Genomic DNA, 21,035 nt, shown 5'->3' on the forward strand with positions numbered 1-21,035 from the left:
ATCAACTGACAATACAAAGCATGTTTGGTGGGTTGATGCACTTATAACAAACTTGTTTGCGTGTATTGACATATTTAAATATGCATTAGTTAAAGATAGAAAACTTGTTTAGGTATGTTGATATACTTATATATGCATCAGTTGACGATGCAAAGCATGTTTAGGTGTGATGATATACATATACTACCCATCAAAAGTTTAGTATAAATGTAGCCACTTACTTCAGTCAACTGTTCTAAACTAATTTTTGCAAAATATTCCATACTGTTTAAAGGTACTGTTTACACATGAATTTCGTAACGTTGAAAAGATTATTGTCATGAGTTCAATAAATGATGAAACTCAGTGAAAATTGGAGAATTCCTAACAAACCTTTACACCAAAACGCAACTGTTCACATGTACGATATTTGCACATGCTTTTCAGCAATTTGAACCTCGTGCAATTCATCTGCATAAGGTTTGCAGTTGGTTCCCCCAAGTTAGGGGAGACATTCATCTTCGATGTAACCACATACATATACATAACATACAATGAATGCTTTAAGTGAGTCTAAACTTTTGATGGGTAGTATACATATATGCCTCAGTCGACGAGCTTGTTTAGGTGTGTTGATACATGTATATATGCCCCAGTTGACGATACAAAACCATTTTAGGTGTGTTGATACATTTATATATGCAAATCCTGTTTAAGTGTGTTGATATAGTTAGATATGCCTCAGTCGACGAGCCTGTTAAGGTATGTTGATATAGTTATATATGCCTCAGTTGACGATACAAAGCCTGTTTAGGTGTGTTGATATACATGTAGTTATATATGCCTCTGTCGACGAGCCTGTTTAAGTACGTTAGTATAGTTATATATGCCTCAGTTGACGATACAAAGCCTGTTTAGGTATGTTGTATAGTTATATATACCTCAGTTGACCATACAAAGCCTGTTTAGGTATGTTGATATAGTTATATATGCCTCAGTTGACGATACAAAGCCTGTTTAGGTGTGTTGATACATTCATATGTGCATCAGTTGGCGATACAAAGCTTGTTTAAGTGTGTTGATATAGTTATATATGCCTCAATCGACGAGCTTCTTTAGGTATGTTGATATAGTTATATATGCCTCAGTTGACGAAACAAAGCCTGTTATGGTGTGTTGATATATATGCATCAGCTGAAGATACATAGCCTGTTTAGGTGTGGTAATATACATATATATATGCCTCAGTAGACGAGCCTGTTTATGTATGTTGATATAGTTATATATGCCTCAGTTGACGATACAAAGCCTGTTTAGGTGTGTTGATATAGTTATATATGCCTCAGTTGACGATACAAAGCCTGTTTAGGTGTGTTGATATAGTTATATATGCCTCAGTTGACGATACAAAGCCTGTTTAGGTGTGTTGATATAGTTATATATGCCTCAGTTGACGATACAAAGCCTGTTTAGGTGTGTTGATATACATATATATGCCTCAGTCGACGAGTTTGTTTATGCATGTTGATATAGTTATATATGCCTCAGTTGACGATACAAAGCTTGTTTAGGTATGTTGATACATTTATTTATGCCTCAGGCTAGTTTATTTGCAATGATCTACCTTCATGTGCATATGCCTCGGTTGACGGTACAAGGCCTGGTCGTGTGTTGATGCACTCGAATATGGCTCACCCCTGTATTTATATGGTAATATTTGCATCACCTGACGACAGAAATATTTCGTGTTGGTGTGTTGATATACATATATACACTTGTAGCGATACACCCCTTATCCCAGTGTGTATATACTTATAATGATAATCCACTCTGCTGGTATACTGTGGAACAATAGGTTCACCTGTGGTTCAAAGCGTTCGCTCGCCACACCAATTTGGTACAATGTCAGTCCCATCAATTCATTCCGTGACTTTATGTGTTAGGATATATGTGTCAGGTAATGGTGCTTCAGCTCAGTAGGATATTCAGGCATCAATTCAACGGTCCGTCAAGTTTATAGCCATGGTTCAACATGCAGTTGTTACCTTCCCTCTCTCTCAGTAATTAACCTTGATAGAAATAATTTGTGATACAGGTTACCTCCAAAATATAGATATAATTGGTATAATATATACATTCACTTATCGCTGACACATTTATTCTTTCTGCTTTCCATTTATTCACAATCTACTTACCCCAATCTGGAGCGGTAGGGTAGCCCAATGGTTAAAGCGTTCGCTCATCGCGTCGAAGATCGGGCTTCGATTCCACATATGGGTACAACATGGGAAGCCCTCAGGTGCCCCCAGCCGTGATATTGCTGTAATATTGCTAAAAGCGGAGTAAAAGCTCACTCACTCACATACCCCAATCCACTAGTTTACTGCACTATGAATGCATCTACTGAATGATGTGTCCAGCTATCTATTCCTCTACTCAAGTAGCCAGCTCTCCAGAGCTACCTTATATTGTATAATTTAGATAAAGTTGGGCATAAAACGTGGGCGTATCATGTTAGAACTAGTTTATTCACTCATGGCTTCAGTTTTGTTTGGGAGAATCAAGGTGTTGGATTCAAGGAGGTGTTTCTATTCAATTTTGAAACTGCCACGTTCAATCAATAATGGCTGATATTAATGAATATATTCAACATTGCATTTATATTCTAAAATTAAAAGTCTGTGTATTTTGTTTAGAAAATTATCTCGTAAATATAAAGTCAAAAGAAGCAAGACGAGTAGGATAACGTTACTAAGAATTGGTGAGCTTCCCATTTATAAAAATATCGGTAGACGAGATGGAATTCTACGTCAATATCGCTATTGTAAGGTTTGTAAATTAAATTATGTAGAGGATGAATTTCATTTTCTTTATAATTGTCCAGCATATAACGAATTACGTATCAAATATTTTGAAAACATACCTATGTACATCAATGAAGATGTCATGATCTATGATCTTCAACGTGATAATCCAACTCATTTACTGTCCATCTCAAATTATGTTAAAGAGGCCTTACTTTTGACCAATTCATTTGTTTGACAGCAACTCATAAATGTATCCCATATGTTAACATTGCACGTGGGCCGAAGGCCTTTCTACTGAATAAAAGATTCACATCAGCGTGTAGCCAACTGCTCAACTACCTTTCCACTTAGGAATAGTCAAATAGTTAATAACATATACAGTAGAACACGGATATAACGAACTCCAAGGGACCAAGAAATTTAGTTCGCTATATCCGTTGTTCGTTATTCACATTTGACCGCCATCTTGGATTGTAGAGATGTAGAGACATGTATATGCTGAGGCTACAAATCTTTATTCTTGTACATGTACATTGACATAACACTTAGTGTTCGGTGGAAGGAAGACCAGTTTGACGTGTGTCCGGTGTTGGGCAGGACAGGACTGGCAAACTGCGTACATTTTTGAAGCATCTAAGCTTTGCTGACTTCCCTGTGACTAACAACTTAAGTGTTTCACTCCCGGACATGTTTGCCGCTTGATGTATACCGCTAAGTGGCTGAGCTGACACTGAGCTGACACTGAGTGAGTTTGCTAATCACGTTGTTAATTGGGTCTTGGGGGTAGTAAATCAGTTCGCTATAGCCGTTAATTCGCTACTCACGAGTTCGTTATTCGCGTATGATTTTAATGATATTATAAAGGACTATTGACGGGACTTTTAAATTTGTTCGCTATATCCGTGTTCGCTATATCCATGTTTTACTGTAGTTATATATAGTTGACAATGTATATAGTTACATTTATATAGTTATATGTAGTTATATTAGGTGTATGTCCAAGCTACAGTTGCAATATATCCATGTACTTTAATGTGAAATGTTGATAAATGGGGCGAGCTGGCTAAGGCGCCAGGCTAGTGGTCCAGCGAGGCTGAGGTGTCGGGATCGAGCCCTCCTGTGACCGGGTGTAAAAACCTTGGAGTCAACTTTGTGTGCAGACTCTTTCGGTGTTGTCACAACCCCTAGTGTACAGTACACAACCCTGTGCACTTAAAAGAACGCACGAATCCGTTGGTATTTGACCAGATGGTGGCCACATGAATACGTGCAAAAACCTAGTTGCGGGTACAGCAACGTGTAGTGAACTTGGACAAAGTACTGTGACTATGTGTCCCAGTCCACCCAGCTGTGAATGGGTACCTCGTTAGGATGAGAAAGCCACAACAACTCGGTGCGCCTAGTGGCTGCAAGAGCTGTATACTCCCCAGGGATTTGAGATTGATAATACGATGTGCCGTTGAGATTGACATCCAATGATCAAGGCAAAAAAATACCAGTGCCTTGAGCATGCACTAGTGCGTGGATATGTGCGCTATATAAATATCCTATAATAATAAATCAATAAATATGCGAAAAATATCCAAACTGAGTAACTTTGCATGTCTAAGTAGAACAAAACATCCACGTTTCTACTCAGACTAAAAACATTAGAAAGATTGCTTTGACAAGTTTTTTTAGTTTCCGTATGATAATATTTAATATACAGTTAAAGAAAAACCTAACTACTTCCAAGAATTTTAAGCCGCACGGATTATTTGGGAGGACTTGAGCAACAGATGATGGACTCTTCAGACACATGCAGGCAATGTTATCAATCACGTGGGATAAAGGGAAGACGCTTCCAAACGCTCCCATAAGTTGCCATAGGTAAACTCATCATTTTCAAACTGCTCAACACCAGTTTCAAAATATGTTTACCACCCTGAAAATCTAATCAAGATTTTTACACAAACTGTTCGCGTTTGTATTAAGCAAACTATTATAATCATTCTTTCTTGTGCTACATTCAAGCATGTAAACAACGACTCTAGACCGTAGGTGGATGGCGGTTTGTTGTGTAAACATCCCGGTAATTGATATCAGATGTTGGTGTAGCCCAGCGGTTAAAGCTTTCGCTCATCACGATACAGATCTGGGTTTGAATCTCATATTGGTCTCGCGTGATGTATATTTGCGAGGACAGCCTGTTGAATTTGGACAAACGCGAAGTAAAAGCATGCTCGCCCATTCACTCCCTATTACATCGCCACAGAGTATGCAGAATCATCAAGGGCGTTCTCGTGTTCTCACGTTCTCGTGCGCGAAAGCATGAGACTTTCCTTTACAGTAAACATGTTCACTGAGAATACAGACCCATCATTATCTACGTAATTAAGGCTGATCTCTTCATCTTCAAAGTATGTATCTTTTTACAAGCTCTCCATCACATAACAAGGTTGCTATAAGCAAGGCTAATTATTGTTGGTATTCAGTGGTGGTGGTGGTGCTTGAGAATATGTCGCTCATATGACGACGTGCATGCGTGTGTATGTGTATGCGCGGCTGCTTGTACTAGCCCAGACTGAAGCTGGTTTCATAGTGCTAGCCCACTGAGATACCATGCCGCAGTGAAGCATGAATACCCCACTCAGACACATTATACTGACTCCGAGCCGACCAGTCCTTGTTGTACCAATTAATGCCGAGGGCCAGGCAGGGACCAACAAGTATGATGTTTTAACGTCTTTTGGTATGACGCGGTCGGGGATCGAACCCGCGACCTTCCGCTCTCCAGGCAGACGCTCTAACCACTACACCACGGAGGCGGTTGTATTCAGCACTATCACTGGAACAGTGATCCACGTTATCTGCTAGCTGCCTGATTCAGGCGTGTTCAATAATTACATGGCATTGGTTGAAATAAAAACACTTCTAACAAACTGACAGTAAAAATGGAATAGAGGGATTTAGATCTAATGTGAAAGTTATTCTCAGAAATAGATTTAATTACATTCTCCCATCTCGAAACATATGTTGACAGCACATGGTCGACAGTCTGTTAATTTACAAGCTTTACGAAATAATATATAATATAATGAAGTTATGGTTCATAAGGTAGCAATTAGATCGCTTATAATGTAATTGCATATAACAGTTACGAGAATATTTCTGAAAAAGTATACATTGAAAATAGACATGAAAGACAACAAATCATCCAGACGTGACATGGAAAATTATGTACGTGACTAACATGGCACACTGATCTGAATCAGATTGGATGTCAATTAATTACTATACACTCCATGGACTTCTATCAAACTATTGTGTAACAGATGTTCATCATTCAAAGAGTCAGCGAGTGAGTATGGTTTTGCGCCGCTTTTAGCAATATTCCAGCAATATCACGGCGGGTACAACAGAAATGAGCTTCACATTATATCTCTGTGGGGAATCGAGCACGGATCTTCGGCGTGACGAGCGAACGCTTTAACCACTGGGCTACCCCACCGCCTCGATGAAGAGAATAAGGACTGAAAGGCATGTATACAAGTGTGAGGAGTGTTTGTGCAGTACAATGGGAAGCCCATTTAGGGTGTCCCCCGCCGTGATATTGCTGGAATATTGCTAAAAGCGATAAAAATTCCTTATGTATATCACTTGCTTTATGGATGACAGCGTTTTGTTTAGTGCATAGAGTGACGTTTCGCGCACGGGATTAGAACCAACTGACGAGAGGTATATGTGTTAGCACCAATAAGGAAACTCCGTCCGTAGCGTTACTGTTGGGTTTTCTTATTGACGCTAACATATAAACACAGTACGTTGTTACAACAGGTAATTGATTACAACCGGGTGAAGAGTAAGAAGAACACATAGCACAAGTCAACAGGCTTATATACAGGAAATAATTACTAACTGGATGCTAGTACAAGGGTTGATTGGTACAGTCTATCACTTAATCAACTCTTCGAAGGTCGATGGTATGTTATTCCCTTCATCTATGCTGATCAAAGGTTTGTGGCGGTGGATTTCGATGGGTTCCACGAAAACTTTTTGGTGTCCTTATTTCTAAAATGGAAAGAATTTCGAATTTGTCGAATTGAATTTGTTAGTGGTATGAGGGGCCTGATTTGCTTTCTGCTTTGGCTGTAGAGAATTTGTGCTCTTTATCATCTGAACAACAGTTGCACGTGGAACTTAATATAAACATTATAAGAATCTTTCATCCATACTTCTAAAAGTATGATTATCGGTTACATGAAGAACTTTTAAAATGCGTTTCTAAAATGCTTGAGTATGTATGTTTCTATGGGAGCATATTCATTCGTGTCGCGCCTGTATTTCCCAACCAGAACGATCTGATAAGCATAATCTGCAAATGTCACATCTGTCACAGACCAACAGGATCCACAGGGTATTGCATCCGACAGCGCGGTGAATTAAATCCTAAATTAGCAATTGCACAGTTGGTCATAGAGTATTATGTAAATATTTAATATACAGCAAACGCTACCTTTGTCCTAGGTGTTTCGCAAACTGTGCCAACGAACATCCCAACAGAATGACATATGTTACTAACTGCTGTATATAATGCAGATGTTCATTGGCAATGGAAGTTGTCATCATATCCTTCATACAAGATGGTGTGACGCGCCTTTGAAAGTACATACTCTTTGTATGACGGGTAAACGGTATTATTTGGTTTTGTTAATTCTTCTTTTCTTTCAGCTTATTAACGCAGCATTACAGCATGTGTGTTTTATGAAACATTTAATGTATACTCGTCCATTGTTTGTTTCAGGATATCTGCCGTGAACCGCGACATCCAAACGGTCCTACAGCAAGGATACTTCGAGACAGTTTCTCCAATATATTCGTAGGATAAGTGTTCAGTGTGTCTTTAAGCTGTTAATTATAGACAAACACACATTAAACCATCCCACTCCCAGGACTGCTTCTGGTGTAATGCGATTGAAAGGTACTAATTTGATCACATCAGGGAAATGTCTACAAGATCTAAAGCCGAGAGAAGTGTGAATGTAACAAAGACTACCTTTGCCAATGGCTGGTCGTCCTGCATCCCAAAAGGATAATGGTTGATCATCATCAGTCAACCCAGGACGAAATTGTCCTACATAACGTTCAAGACCAAGGGACGGAGCAATTACCCAATGGCCCCTGCACAAGTCCTGAAGAGGAAGGGGCGTCGCGGTCCCAAAGGTCTAGTTCGGAATCAAGTAGTTCCAGTAAGAAATCAAGACTTAAAAAACTATCCCGTAAAGGAGCAAGCATATTGCCAAATAACAGCAACTGGCGTCGGTTGCGGACCACGCTTAAAGTGGCGAGCGAAATGCAGACTCAAAAGAAGAAGGGAACACTGGAGAGGCAGGATTCATTTCTGAGGAAATTCTCTACAAGGAATCAACGAGTGGATGAGTGTTCGGATGATGAGGATAAGAAACCTAGTTACTGGCGTCCTGCTAAATCCCGGCGTCATTTTGTGATTCAACATGACGGGAAATTTATGTTCTACTGGCTTGGTGTGATGACCGTGGCTGTTCTGTACAACATGTGGACGTGTATAGCCAGAGAAGCGTTCAGGGAAATTCAGTCAGGATGCAATTATTGTTGGTTTACGATGGATGCGTTTGTGGATCTTCTTTACCTTCTGGACGTCCTGGTTCAGTTTAGAACAGGATACCTAGATCAAGGACTGATGGTCTATGATTCCAAAAAGCTAGCTAGGCGATACTTGAAGTCACGCACCATATACTTTGACACGTTGTGTCTTATACCCACGGATCTGATTCAGTTTTATATAGGGATTCATCCAATGATTCGATTTCCACGATTCCTCAAAGTGTACAGAACCTTCCGTTTTATTCATATGCTGGAATCCAAGTCAGCCTATCCTAATTTTTTCCGTGTGGCCAATTTGTCACATATGCTATTCCTTGGAGCGCATTGGTTTGCAGCATTTTATTACCTAATATCTGAAGCAGAGGGTTTCGTCGGTGGATGGTCCTACCCAAGACCCGAAGGGGAGTACGCTTCAGTGACCCGGAAGTACTTAGCTTCGCTTTTCTGGTCGACTTTGACCTTGACAACAATAGGTGACCTTCCACCCCCGGATACCAACTGGGAGTAAGTACCAAACACAAATTGTGCGCCTTCTTCTTTTTCTTCCGTGATGCATGTATCATATAACTTCCGTATCGCATGGATGATATTCACGATTCACATTCAATTTTTTTATATAATCACATATATATTTCTCTGTGTTCTTTCAAAGTATGTACTTTAAACGGATGTACTCTATGGACCGCCCACCTTATCTTCCGGGATATATAGAAGGTATAAAAGGTATTAAAAGGTATTAAAAGGTGTAATTTCAAGAAATTTCCCAAAACGTTTATTTGAAAGAAAAGGTAGAAGATAAAAAGGTCGGTCTGTTGTAACTGTATTTGTGTTATGCCAAAATATGTACACAGAGCGGGACATACAATATTACCCCGATGAAGCTGTTATTAGTGAATGCAGTTGTCAAACAAAGATGTAGGTAGACTGTTAGGTGTATGACAAACTGTACGTGATGAGCGTTCATTTTCAGTTGTGGACACGATGCCTCCTAAAGTTCAATATATTATACATGCATTTTAATACATAAATACTTCTGTGTAATAACCCATGTCCAATTTATTCCCAATACAAGCATCCTTTTTTTCTCAATCAAACACAGCACCACGCTGAACCATATTAAAAACGGCATATTTTATAAAGCTGCATTAATTTTACAGTTTTATACGTGCATGAATGTATGTTCTTGGATGCATGCATGCATTATGCCCGTTAGATGCAACTGTTAGCTCATTGAGACGCTTATACTTGAGAATTTATGAATGTGTGGATGTTTCATAGGTTTTAAGAAGACACTTAAAAATATTATTTTTTTAATTTCCCAAACTGTCAGGGTAGGTATAATGTCTGGTTATAGTTTCCATATTAGGTTGCACATTTGCGAAAGAAATTCGTCTTTCGGTTATGTTTTCTGCAGTTTGATATAGGGAATATTTGCTTGAATGTGATGTATAATTTAAATGTAGACAAGTCAGGAGAACCAAAGGTATTTTTATTCGAGCCTTCTGCTTAATCCAAATACTATCGGATTGTATCATCTGGTACAACATTAGCTTGGTAGGAATTAGAATACCGATATTGTAAGAAATTCAGCTTTATTATCTAGTATGATAAGGTGATGCTGATACGATGTGTTGGCAAGGAACATTTTGTAACATACAGGCATAAAACACACACAGACACACAAATACAGACAGACAGAATCACACAAAACACACACAGACACACACACAAACAGACAGACAAACACACAAAACACACAGACACACAAATACAGACAGACAGACAGACACACACACACACACACACACACACGGGTATTCAATCTCAATGACTTGATGCAATTACAGTAGCAATGACCTGATGCTCATGATATCAGTCATTGGATACCTGGCCCAGATTCAGTTATGTACACACCGGCGCCATATGACAGAAATGATGCTAAATGCGGCGTTAATCTTGACAACACAGCGTTAATTACTGACACAAACACAAACTTACACAAAGTAAACGCAATGAAAGATGATGCTATAGTGCTAATACTACTCATATTATGTCAAATACATACTGTATACAGAGAGTCTACAGGAGAATACACACCTTGTTTACTGAACAATACACCTTATGTTATGACTGTATAGTTAATGCACAGGAACAATACTGATGCTAATGGCTGCTAATGTTTCTTCACAAGGCTAATGGACAGTGAAGTTCATGGACGTGTTTGAGAATATGTACCAGGTCGTTCAACTTTTAACACTTAGCCACTTACTGTTTACATATACTTGAGTCAGATAATGTCAGTTTGTTGGGAGAAACAAATGCTGATCAATTGATTAGTTAACGGGAATTAGGCGTCGGGGTCATCTGCCATGTGTAATAGATCACCAGGTGCTATATATGTGGCTTCTTTCGTCTGTAATGAGGCTGCCTATTCAGTGAGTAAGCCAGTAAGTGCGGATTTACGCCGCTTTAAGCAATATTCTACTTCAGGGAACACCAGACATGGTCTTCACACATTGCACTCATAACAGGAATCGAACGTTTCAACCACAAACCTGCCCGTCGCCTTCATTTAATGGTAGATTGATCTGGGTCCCGATTCACAAAGCGTTTATAACGTTACGACCTGTCGTAACTCTTTAGTTTATCATAGACTTACGGATGTTTTAGTGCTAAGAGCGTTTTGTGGATCGGAACCAAGGGCCCCGTTCCTCAAAGCGATCGTAGCGCTACGACAGTCGTACGTCTATGTTACAGTATGGGAGTTACGATCATGTTACGAACGTTTTGTGGATCGGGACCCAGGATGGTAAAACGTAGGACACATATGATCTTATTCGAACTTACAAAGACTACCACTTTACCCGCCCGTGAAGGTCCGGGTTAGAATGTACCTTCAGCAACCCATGCTTATCGGAAGAGGCGACTAACGGGATCGGGTGGTCAGGCTCGCTGACTTGGTTGACACATGTCATCGGTTCCCAATTGTGCAGATCGATGCTCATGCTGTTGATCACTGGGATCACTCGATTATTTACAGACCGCCGCCATATAGCTGGAATATTGCTGACTGCGGCGTAAAACTAAACTCACTCACTCACCACTAGACCCCAGCCTGGTCCAATGTTCAAACGTCAGTCAGGGGGGCATGACTTTTGGGGGATTTGTTTTTGTAAAATCTAAACTCACAATTTAATTACAATTGCTTGTGATGCCTAACATGATTTGTACAGTATATGTTATCAGTTCTACATGTATCATATTGGTTCTCTACTTATACCTGAATATTAGATGATATATTTGGAACTTTTATATATTCAATATGGCCTTATCTATAAGCATGAGCATGTGTCAGAATACTATTTTCCAAACTACACATAATTGCATAACATTTCTTTCGCTAATCAAAATTATTTTAATCGTGATGCAGTACAGAAATGCTATGCATGGAAATTGCATGAAATTAACCTCTTTATTATATTTATGTGTATAGGATCTGGGATTTGACGTCTTGCTTAACTCAAATTTAGCACAATCGACTCTCGAAAGGTTTGCTGTAGATCTGGAGAATGATATAGAATTTGGGGAAAAGACATTTTCAACATCGAGGGTAGACTGTCAGATCTGCAGCAAATGTTTACATTTTTATTAATTATTAACACATATTTCCGTTTCCAACATGTCCACAATAGAATATTTCAAATTTACATTCAAAACAACAAAGACCTTTCAAATCATTTTTATCGTTATTTGATTTTTTTTTAATTACCTTTCGACGTTTCGTGACATGAGACCAAGGAAACATTGAACCATTACACTATTAGCCCAATACAGTTATCGTAGACAACCAGGGGCGATGGGGTAGCCTAGTGGTTAAAGCGTTGGCTCGTCACGCCGAAGACCCGGGTTCGAATCCCCACATGGGTACAATGTGTGAAGCCCGTTTCTGGTGTCCCCCGCCGTGATGGTGCTGGAATATTGCTAAAAGCGGCGTAAAACCAAACTCAGTCAGTCAGTCAGTAGACAACCAACGCGATGTAATGGACGTAGCAACTGCGCGGTGAACGGAAGGTCGGCGGTTCGATCCCTGGCTTGTAAGATGCAACGTGCTTGTTGTTTCCTTGCCTGGTGCTCGGCGTTAGTGTGATATAAGTGGATAAAACTACAACACTGTGTCGGTGTTGGGATATTACTCGATATATAAGTAGAATAGTGATGGTAACTGAATACACACATTCAGTCACACACACACGCACACGCGCACGCACACACTACATGCATACAGGCCACTCGTTCACCCTCACACCACATACATACCACACACACACCATACACACTCACATGCATAGAGACCACTCTCACACCACAGACATATCACATACACACGCCACACACAACACCACACTACAAACACAAAGTATGAATAGAAATCACTCACACATCTCACTACATACACACAAATCACTCATCCGAGCGCGCGCGCGCACACACACACACACACACAAACATACCATACCACACACACAAACAAACAAACATACGTACATACATTTGTGCATACAAATTCAATAATCTTGACCGCATTAAATCCCCTTTCACATCACAACCGCCCTTAAATAGTGTCGCGATGAAGGAAGGATACAATAATACAATAACATGTAGCAGGGACTTGAACATACTGCTAGTTGTAGTCACCGGAACATCTCACTATGTTTTCAGACGCACTACAAAAATGGACATATAATTATTTTTACGAAACATAACAGCAAGACAATAAGACATCATAATCCACGTTAATCCAGAACCTCAACAAACCAGCCTATTACTTCCGGAAAACATGTATTATATGGATACTACTTCCAGCCCAAGAGACCCGTGAAGGTCCGGGTTAGAATGTGCCTTCAGTAACCCATGCTTGTCGTAAGAGGCGACTAACGGGATCTGGTGACTTGGTTGACACATGTCATCATATATCAACTGTGTAGGTCGATGCTCATGCTGTTGATCACTGGATTGTCTGGTCCAGACTCGATTATTTACAGACCGCCGCGATATGGCTGGAATATTGCTGAGTGCGGCGTAAAACTAAACTCACTCGCTCACTCCAACCCAAGATTCGTTAAACCGGAACTCTTAAACAGTATTGTTTGCGTGAACGTGGGTTGACCACATTCTATCACATCCAAAGATCAAATCTAAAAGTCAAACATGGCTTTCAAAATTCTGTTTATCATTCCTGTCATGCCAAGTATCTAAATTATTTTGTTTCATCTGGTAATTAACCTTACTGTAGTATTTTACACCATATATTAAATGTCGTATTTAATGTAGCTGAATATCATTAAACGGTCATCATATTGCATCCATAATGAGATTGTTGAATTGATATGTTTAGTTCAACAGAACAAACATAATCCTATCAGCTAATTACTACAGTCCGTTTGGCTCAAAAGCGGACCGATGAATTGCAATCTAACTCGAAAACTTATAAACATAAAATACTCAATGAAACTGATCATAATGAAAACGTCAGACCAACTCTGAAAGGTGTTTGCAGAATTTATGTCCTAAAAATAAAAAGTTGTTTAACAAACTATCATTAAAATATCGACACAGTTCACTATTTGTTACGAGGGAGGAGTGCAGAGAAAGGGACAGCCGGGTGTGCGAGAAAGGATGGAGACGGTGCAGCACAGGTTGATGAATCAATAACTTTGTCGGTACTTGTGCACGTGCTTCTCTAACACCTGACTGTCCCTTTCCCTGCACTCCTCCCTCGTAACAAATAGTGAACTGTGTCAATATTTTAATGATAGTTTGTTAAAATACTTTTCAAATTTTAGGACATAAATTCTGCAAACAAATCACAGAGTTGGTCTGATATTTTGATTATGGTCAGCGTTTCATTGTGTATTATATGTTTATTAGTTTTTTAGTTAGATTGCAATTCATCGGTCCGCTTTTGAGCCAAACGCATCTAACTGTACAGGTATTCCACTGTATGTCTACATGGTTATATACAGATACATGATGAAAAATACAGAAACCTTGCGGCTGATCTTCAGTCTGAAGAACAGTTGACAACAGACATCACAGACATTTTACTCCTTCACTGATGCACAAATGATGCGCATAGAACCAGCGCATGTTTTGTGCAATAATATTAAAACAATGTGGCTGATATTTTAACATTTTACCTTTCTATTCGTTTTATTCAGTCAGGAATGTTGATGAACCGTGGCTAACGTCTCGGCAGGTGAATTATTTAGTTTAACCCGATTACCCTCCATCGTCTGTGACGCAGTCGCTCACTCCCGGCACCGAGTGCCCGCTACTTTGAAGAAGAACCGTTATATACATTCTGGATGTTTTGCTGATAGTTACTAACCTTTGATAGTGCTTATGTCAAATTGATTTATGTTCTTCTACTCGCATGGATATATTACAGGCACATTTTGTTTTTATGGAAATTCAATATTTTTTTCAATCGACCCAGAAATCAGTGACCCACATATTCAACTGAAAGCGGTTTTGTATGGTAATATTACTGTCTCTTAACATGCAACAAAAAATATTTTTTTTGGTTGAGTTTTTAAGAAAAGCCTCGTTCCCTTTGATTAACTCAAATTTTCCTCAAATATGAATATATTGTATATTTTGAAATATTGATGAGTATGTATGATCAATAAATATTGTAATAGTATCAGTAGCTATCAGTGTTATGGAACTTAACTTTTTGAAAAGTAAATAAGAAAAAAAAGATTTATCGGCTTCTTGCATATAAATCCAAGGTATCTGTAGTAATGGCTTAAGTGAAATAGTTGAACGCTTTTTATATTTTGTTTTTTCTCGTGAACTGAATATACACAAAGTTTAGTTAACACAGAGTTTAGTTGTCATATCTGTCAAGATGTAGATGAAGCACTGCACATTGTTATATGCATTGCATACTTTAAGCATGTGAATCAACACATATTACTGTACCAGTACCTTCAGCATCCATGCTTCATAGAAGTAAATAGTGACATAGAGGTCGACGATGCTTCAACGTAAGCTTATAAATATAATGTTGACTTCCGCAAAACATTAACATTTAAATTTTAAAATGGTTACAATTGTGTGTACAATTAGAAAGCCTTTTAAGGCGTCAAATATTTCTCGAGCATTTCTTACAAACCGATAATAAATCAGATCACATTGTATGAAATTAAACTGAAGTGAATGTTTGATACTATATGTAGTTTATACTATTGAAGAATAGCTTAAAATATTGCTTAAATTTACCTTTACAATAGCTTATACATTAGTTTAAGAAAATAATAGTAATTTGAATCAACAACTGGCCGAGGAATATTTAATGAATGAAGAAGATGTGACATGACAATTTCTGGCATTGTCTTTACTGGGTTAGTGACTTTTCTTTGTGGATTACTGTAGCAATAGGTGCATTGATCTCACCCTTCTTCTAGCTCTTATTTAGCTTGTAGAACCCTCTTAGAAATCTCTACTACGCCCAAACCGAGTTGCTGAGCACTGTAATGTTTTTTTGTTGCAGCTGGCAAATGTCAAACGTTGCGTAAGTAATGGGAAATCGCCCAGGGCCGCCAGTTTTGTGTTGACCACGCCCCTCTGTGTCTCACACGCCACTGTGTAGTTGATCCTGTCTCTGTCACTCATTTCATCTTGTCCTTCACCATTGTACTTGTCGTTACGCTTTGGTTATGCCCCTGTGTTGGTCATCTATTGAAATTGCGGGGGCATTCAGTTGTATTTTGTATGCAGGAAAGCGAGAGCGAGACACGTGTTACCAGATTTCCAGCAAATGCGCCCCAACTTGCATGAATAAAATTGCACTTATAAAAATACTTTGTGAAAGAGCAATGCATAACCTTTGAGCAGTCCCACTTTAGCAAACCTGTGAGTGTTCTACTGGAATAATCTTCAATGTGAATGGTATTCTTAATATCGAGGCCTCATTCAGCAGACAAGTTGCAAACGTCTATGCATGGTACATGCATAAAAGGCCACTTAGAAGTACATGCACAATACACACAGTCGTGTATCTGCACGCTCCCATCTTCACTGCTTTCGACAAAAAATGTAGGTATGCACTTTACATGCATTCTCCCCTTAAATGCATTTTTATGTATTTGGACACATATCCAGCCAGATCCATCCATTGTATTAAATATATGCATGAAAATGCATATGTATTCCTTAAATGAGTAAATTCAGCAGAGAGGTACACATACATACAATATAAATATGCACAAGCTCATTGATGCATGCCGTTGCATGCCCACGTTCACGTGCTTCTAGCATGTATTTATTCACTATGTAAACATGAACACAGTCCTTCACCGAGTGTATTTCGTTACCTATGCATGCATAATATATGTACCCGCATGTGTGTATCCTAGCTGCATCTATTACGCGAACAAACACCTTAGGTACACAATGTGAATCTTACAAATGCAGCACATATGTACCTTCCACTCACAAGCATTAGGTATCGTTGTAGACGCATGCACGTGTCATATATTGCATCTTACACATGCCCCACATATATACCTTCCGCTCACACAAACATCAGGTCTCGTTGTAGACGCATGCACGTGTCATATATTGCATCTTACACATGCCCCATATATACTTCCGCTCACACAAACATCAGGTCTCGTTATAGACGCATGCACGTGTCATATATTGCATCTTACACATGCCCCATATATATAACTTCCGCTCACACAAACATCAGGTCTCGTTGTAGACGCATGCACGTGTCATATATTGCATCTTACACATGTCCCATATATATAACTTCCATCCACACAAACATCAGGTCTCGTTGTAGACGCATGCACGTGTCATATATTGCATCTTACACATGCCCCATATATATACATTCCGCTCACACAAACATCAGGTCTCGTTGTAGACGCATGCACGTGTCATATATTGCATCTTACACATGCCCCATATATATTCCTTCCACTCACACAAACATCAGGTCTCGTAAACGCATGCACGTGTCATATATTGCATCTTACACACGCATCACATATATACTTTCCGCTCACACAAACATCAGGTCTCGTTGTAGACGCATGCACGTGTCATATATTGCATCTTACACATGCCCCATATATATTCCTTCCACTCACACAAACATCAGGTCTCGTAAACGCATGCACGTGTCATATATTGCATCTTACACATGCACCATCTATATATACCTTCCACTCACACAAACATCAGGTCTATATCGTTGTAAACGCATGCACGAGTCATATATACCTTCCACTCATACAAACAGCAGGTCTTGCTGTAGACGCATACACGTGTCATATATTGCATATCTCATTACCTCTCAAAAACACCGACACGAAAGACAAAAAATCACATTCATAATACATGAGCGTTAAACAGTAAAACGCCATGCACATTTCTTAGGTCTTACACGCGTCGTATATACACCGTTGCAATATATGCACTGAAAAGACATGCTCTGCATCTACACGTGTTCCAACCATGTGCACGTATGGTGTAAGGATGCGTATATTCTACATGTGTGCATGAATTTATTTCTGAGTTTCACAGCGAGGTCACACTTAACATGTGTTCTGTCACTATAATCGTAGGATTTAAAATCTTGCAGTAAATATTTACAACAGATATACAGGCATTTAGTAGGTAAGTGTTTTCGACATTTAATAGGACGTAACTAGGACGTGCATTTCCACCCACACACTACTCAAAAGGTTTTATAAGGGCCTCCGATTGTTTCATATTGTTGTAGTTCATCCGTCGTTACAGATTAACGATATTAATATGGACAAAGTGAGGGTCCTAATTTTTTTCAGCAGTATAAGTTACTCATAAGGTGATACCTTTCTAAAGCAGTATACTCAGAGGAAAGTATAGAATGACAATGTCAATGGCAATGAAAATACTTTATTACCCTTGGGGAAATTCTTTTTACATTTGAAAGTGATCACATGATTAAATATTAAAAATGACATAAGCTTAAGAACACACAAAACAACACAAGAGACAAACAAACTTAACAATCATCTAAAAGGCGAATACTTGCTGGAATAAAGGAAATTTGAACTCTTTTTGTTTTAAAACGGGGCATTTGGAACAAATAATTTCTGTACTGTGCCACCATCTTTAAAACTCCACGTCTATGAAAAAAACCATCTTGCCACTTGAGTGTTCAGTCAGCCGCTATAATGGCATAGATATATTTTTAAAGCAATATATTCAGAAGAACGTATAGAACAAAAAATTCAATACGTGTTCCACCTTTTTCAAAACTCCACTTCTAGAAAAACATTTTGCCACTTGAGAGTTCAATCAGGTTTGCTGTCCAGCCCTGCTTGTCAAATAACTACAAAATCAGTCAGTCCTACGAAAGGTGCCTGGAGGAACATTTGCAGATTAGGTAAAACGCGTCTGATTGAACATGCCTCAGCAGAAACTTTTTATGATTGTGGAAATGTGTTTTGTAGCTAATTTTTACGTTGATCTGAAAGTACTGCCCTGAATATCTTAACTGATCATAAAGGAAAAACCCTCTTCTTGTAAATAAAAGTATGAATATAAACGACATTTTCTTGTAAACAAACCCATAACCTTTACATTTTCTTTGTAATTTATTATATAGGTTGGTGATAATCGTGAATTTCTAGGAAGCCATGTTCTTTCCGTCGAGTTTAACAGTTCACAGTATGTGTCTTTTCTGCACTTCTTTGCTGAAATATAATCTGTCTTTGCTCTAATACAATCTCTCTTTACTGAAATAAAATGTCTAAATAGTATAAATCACGCGCAGACTGACAAATTAAGAATATTAAAATTTAGTCCGGAATCTTGTTTAAATTATATTCCTATCATGTTTTCTAACATTTAAACGTAGATAAGATCTAATATCCATATATCATCTTTAATTTATGCTGGTTAAAATATCATCTTAAAATCTACCCACATATTAACACTGATAGACTACTATGATAGTTTAGTGTAGTATACGCTAGGTGTATATTTTAATCATGTCACGAAACGTATGTAATGTGACCGTGAGCCCTTACAGCCTCATTCAGTCTAGTATGTCACCTAGTAGAGCTCAAGAGATCATGTTACCATAAGTACTGACATTTCCAAATACATCACTTCAAGTTTCGCGAGAGAAACATTTAGATAATATAAACATTGACATTTCATCGACATCATTTCAAAATGAATATGCAAGCCTAACACAGACAGGTTGGTTGTATTCCCGGCTAATGAGAGATGTTCCTTTTATTTATCTGAAACAGAAGTCAACACACGAAGAAGACAAACCGTCCTTGCTTCATGCTATCATGTATCAATCCAACGCCTTAACTATATACCGTCCTGTAATTAAAGGCTATCAACAGGGGCGAGAATCGGTCCTGGTTGTTGAAGTTTAATAAGTTTCTCAATTTTACGTAAACATCTAATGCTAGATATGTAGTTAGTTTATTGACAGAATGGGTAGCATAAACTAACACACAAAACAGCTTTTCACGATAAGGCCATTTTGGATTCATTTAATCTGTATATACCAAATTGACAAAAAGTTAATTGCATTTAGCATTTTTTTCTTTCCAATTGTAAAATGTGGACTTACAATATCGTGCACGTATATATGTCAATGGTGTGTCAAAATAGGGAAATGTAAACAGTAGATACAAATTATGGACAGCAATCTCTTCTATGCCATTATAGCAACGTGTCAGTATAGAGTCCAATACCGTTTCCAAGTGCCTCTCACTAACAAACCCTGCAAGAAACGGCAGAAGAATCTATACCGAAACTTTACAATGAGTCTATATTAAAGATGCTGTCCACACTAAATTGTGTCTACTTTGTCAACGAACAATAAAGTTCAATTAAAGATGGCATTAAAAGTGTTTCTTCTCAATATCCACTGTTTCATGAAATATACATTGTGTGAATATATCTTTGAGAATTCTCTTTCTTATACATTTTGTTTCTCTTCTGCAATACCTAAAATATGCAAAGTATGCAAGCTTTAAAAGTACTGAGACTGATACAAGAAAAAGCATTAATGCAATTAACTTGGAGAAAGGTTTTCACGACCCATGACATTTGGAAATTCTTACTGGGCAAGTAGGACTCTAATCACACTTCATCGTCATCCAGTTCCAAAACCTGTATCATGACAAGGAGCGGCATGCCTATTAGATGTGTGCTTGTGGGCAGAACTGCATGTTACACGCCCTGTTGTGGCTGAAGTTTGATGTGGTCGATATTCAATCAGCATGGTAAAAGAAATGTATGGGTGTTCATTATTCGGTACTTGAATTCGAACCATTGATTCCGGTGTATTTGTGAAAGAAGTCAGTTCGATGTTGTCGTGTTGGTTGTGTTTGTGGTAATGGTGATTTAACTGCTGTTGTACACGTCTGTGCTGTCGATAGTAACGTTCATTGTTGTTTCCCTTCGACGTGGCTCTGAACTTAACTTCAGAATTTATCGTTGGAAGACGACTCTGTAAGGGAGAGAACAGATGGATGTCAACTTCCTTATTATGAGATCCGCAACGTGTTTAGCTCCTTCGTCGGGGGAATTATGGTC

General features: G+C 38.6%; 1 protein-coding gene across 6 annotated transcripts in view; it reads left to right on the forward strand.

Moving 5' to 3' along the window:
• The window catches only part of LOC124275371 (cyclic nucleotide-gated channel rod photoreceptor subunit alpha-like), a 154,742-nt gene that overhangs the window by 115,632 nt on the left and 18,075 nt on the right, over positions 1-21,035 (forward strand). For 3 of the 6 annotated variants that reach the window (XM_046710943.1, XM_046710898.1, XM_046710908.1), the window contains exons 2-3: positions 7,570-8,912; positions 15,964-15,984. In XM_046710943.1, coding sequence (XP_046566899.1) covers positions 7,861-8,912; positions 15,964-15,984 — 1,073 coding nt within the window. In that variant the 5' untranslated portion in view covers positions 7,570-7,860. Of the gene's footprint in view, positions 1-7,340; positions 7,460-7,569; positions 8,913-15,963; positions 15,985-21,035 lie in introns of those variants that run through there. The other 3 variants (XM_046710916.1, XM_046710922.1, XM_046710934.1) reach the window with 3 other exon arrangements.

This window comes from Haliotis rubra, unplaced genomic scaffold (assembly GCF_003918875.1).
Source record: "Haliotis rubra isolate DU_JTF1 unplaced genomic scaffold, ASM391887v1 Scf1047, whole genome shotgun sequence".
Classification (NCBI taxonomy): Eukaryota; Metazoa; Mollusca; class Gastropoda; order Lepetellida; family Haliotidae; genus Haliotis; species Haliotis rubra.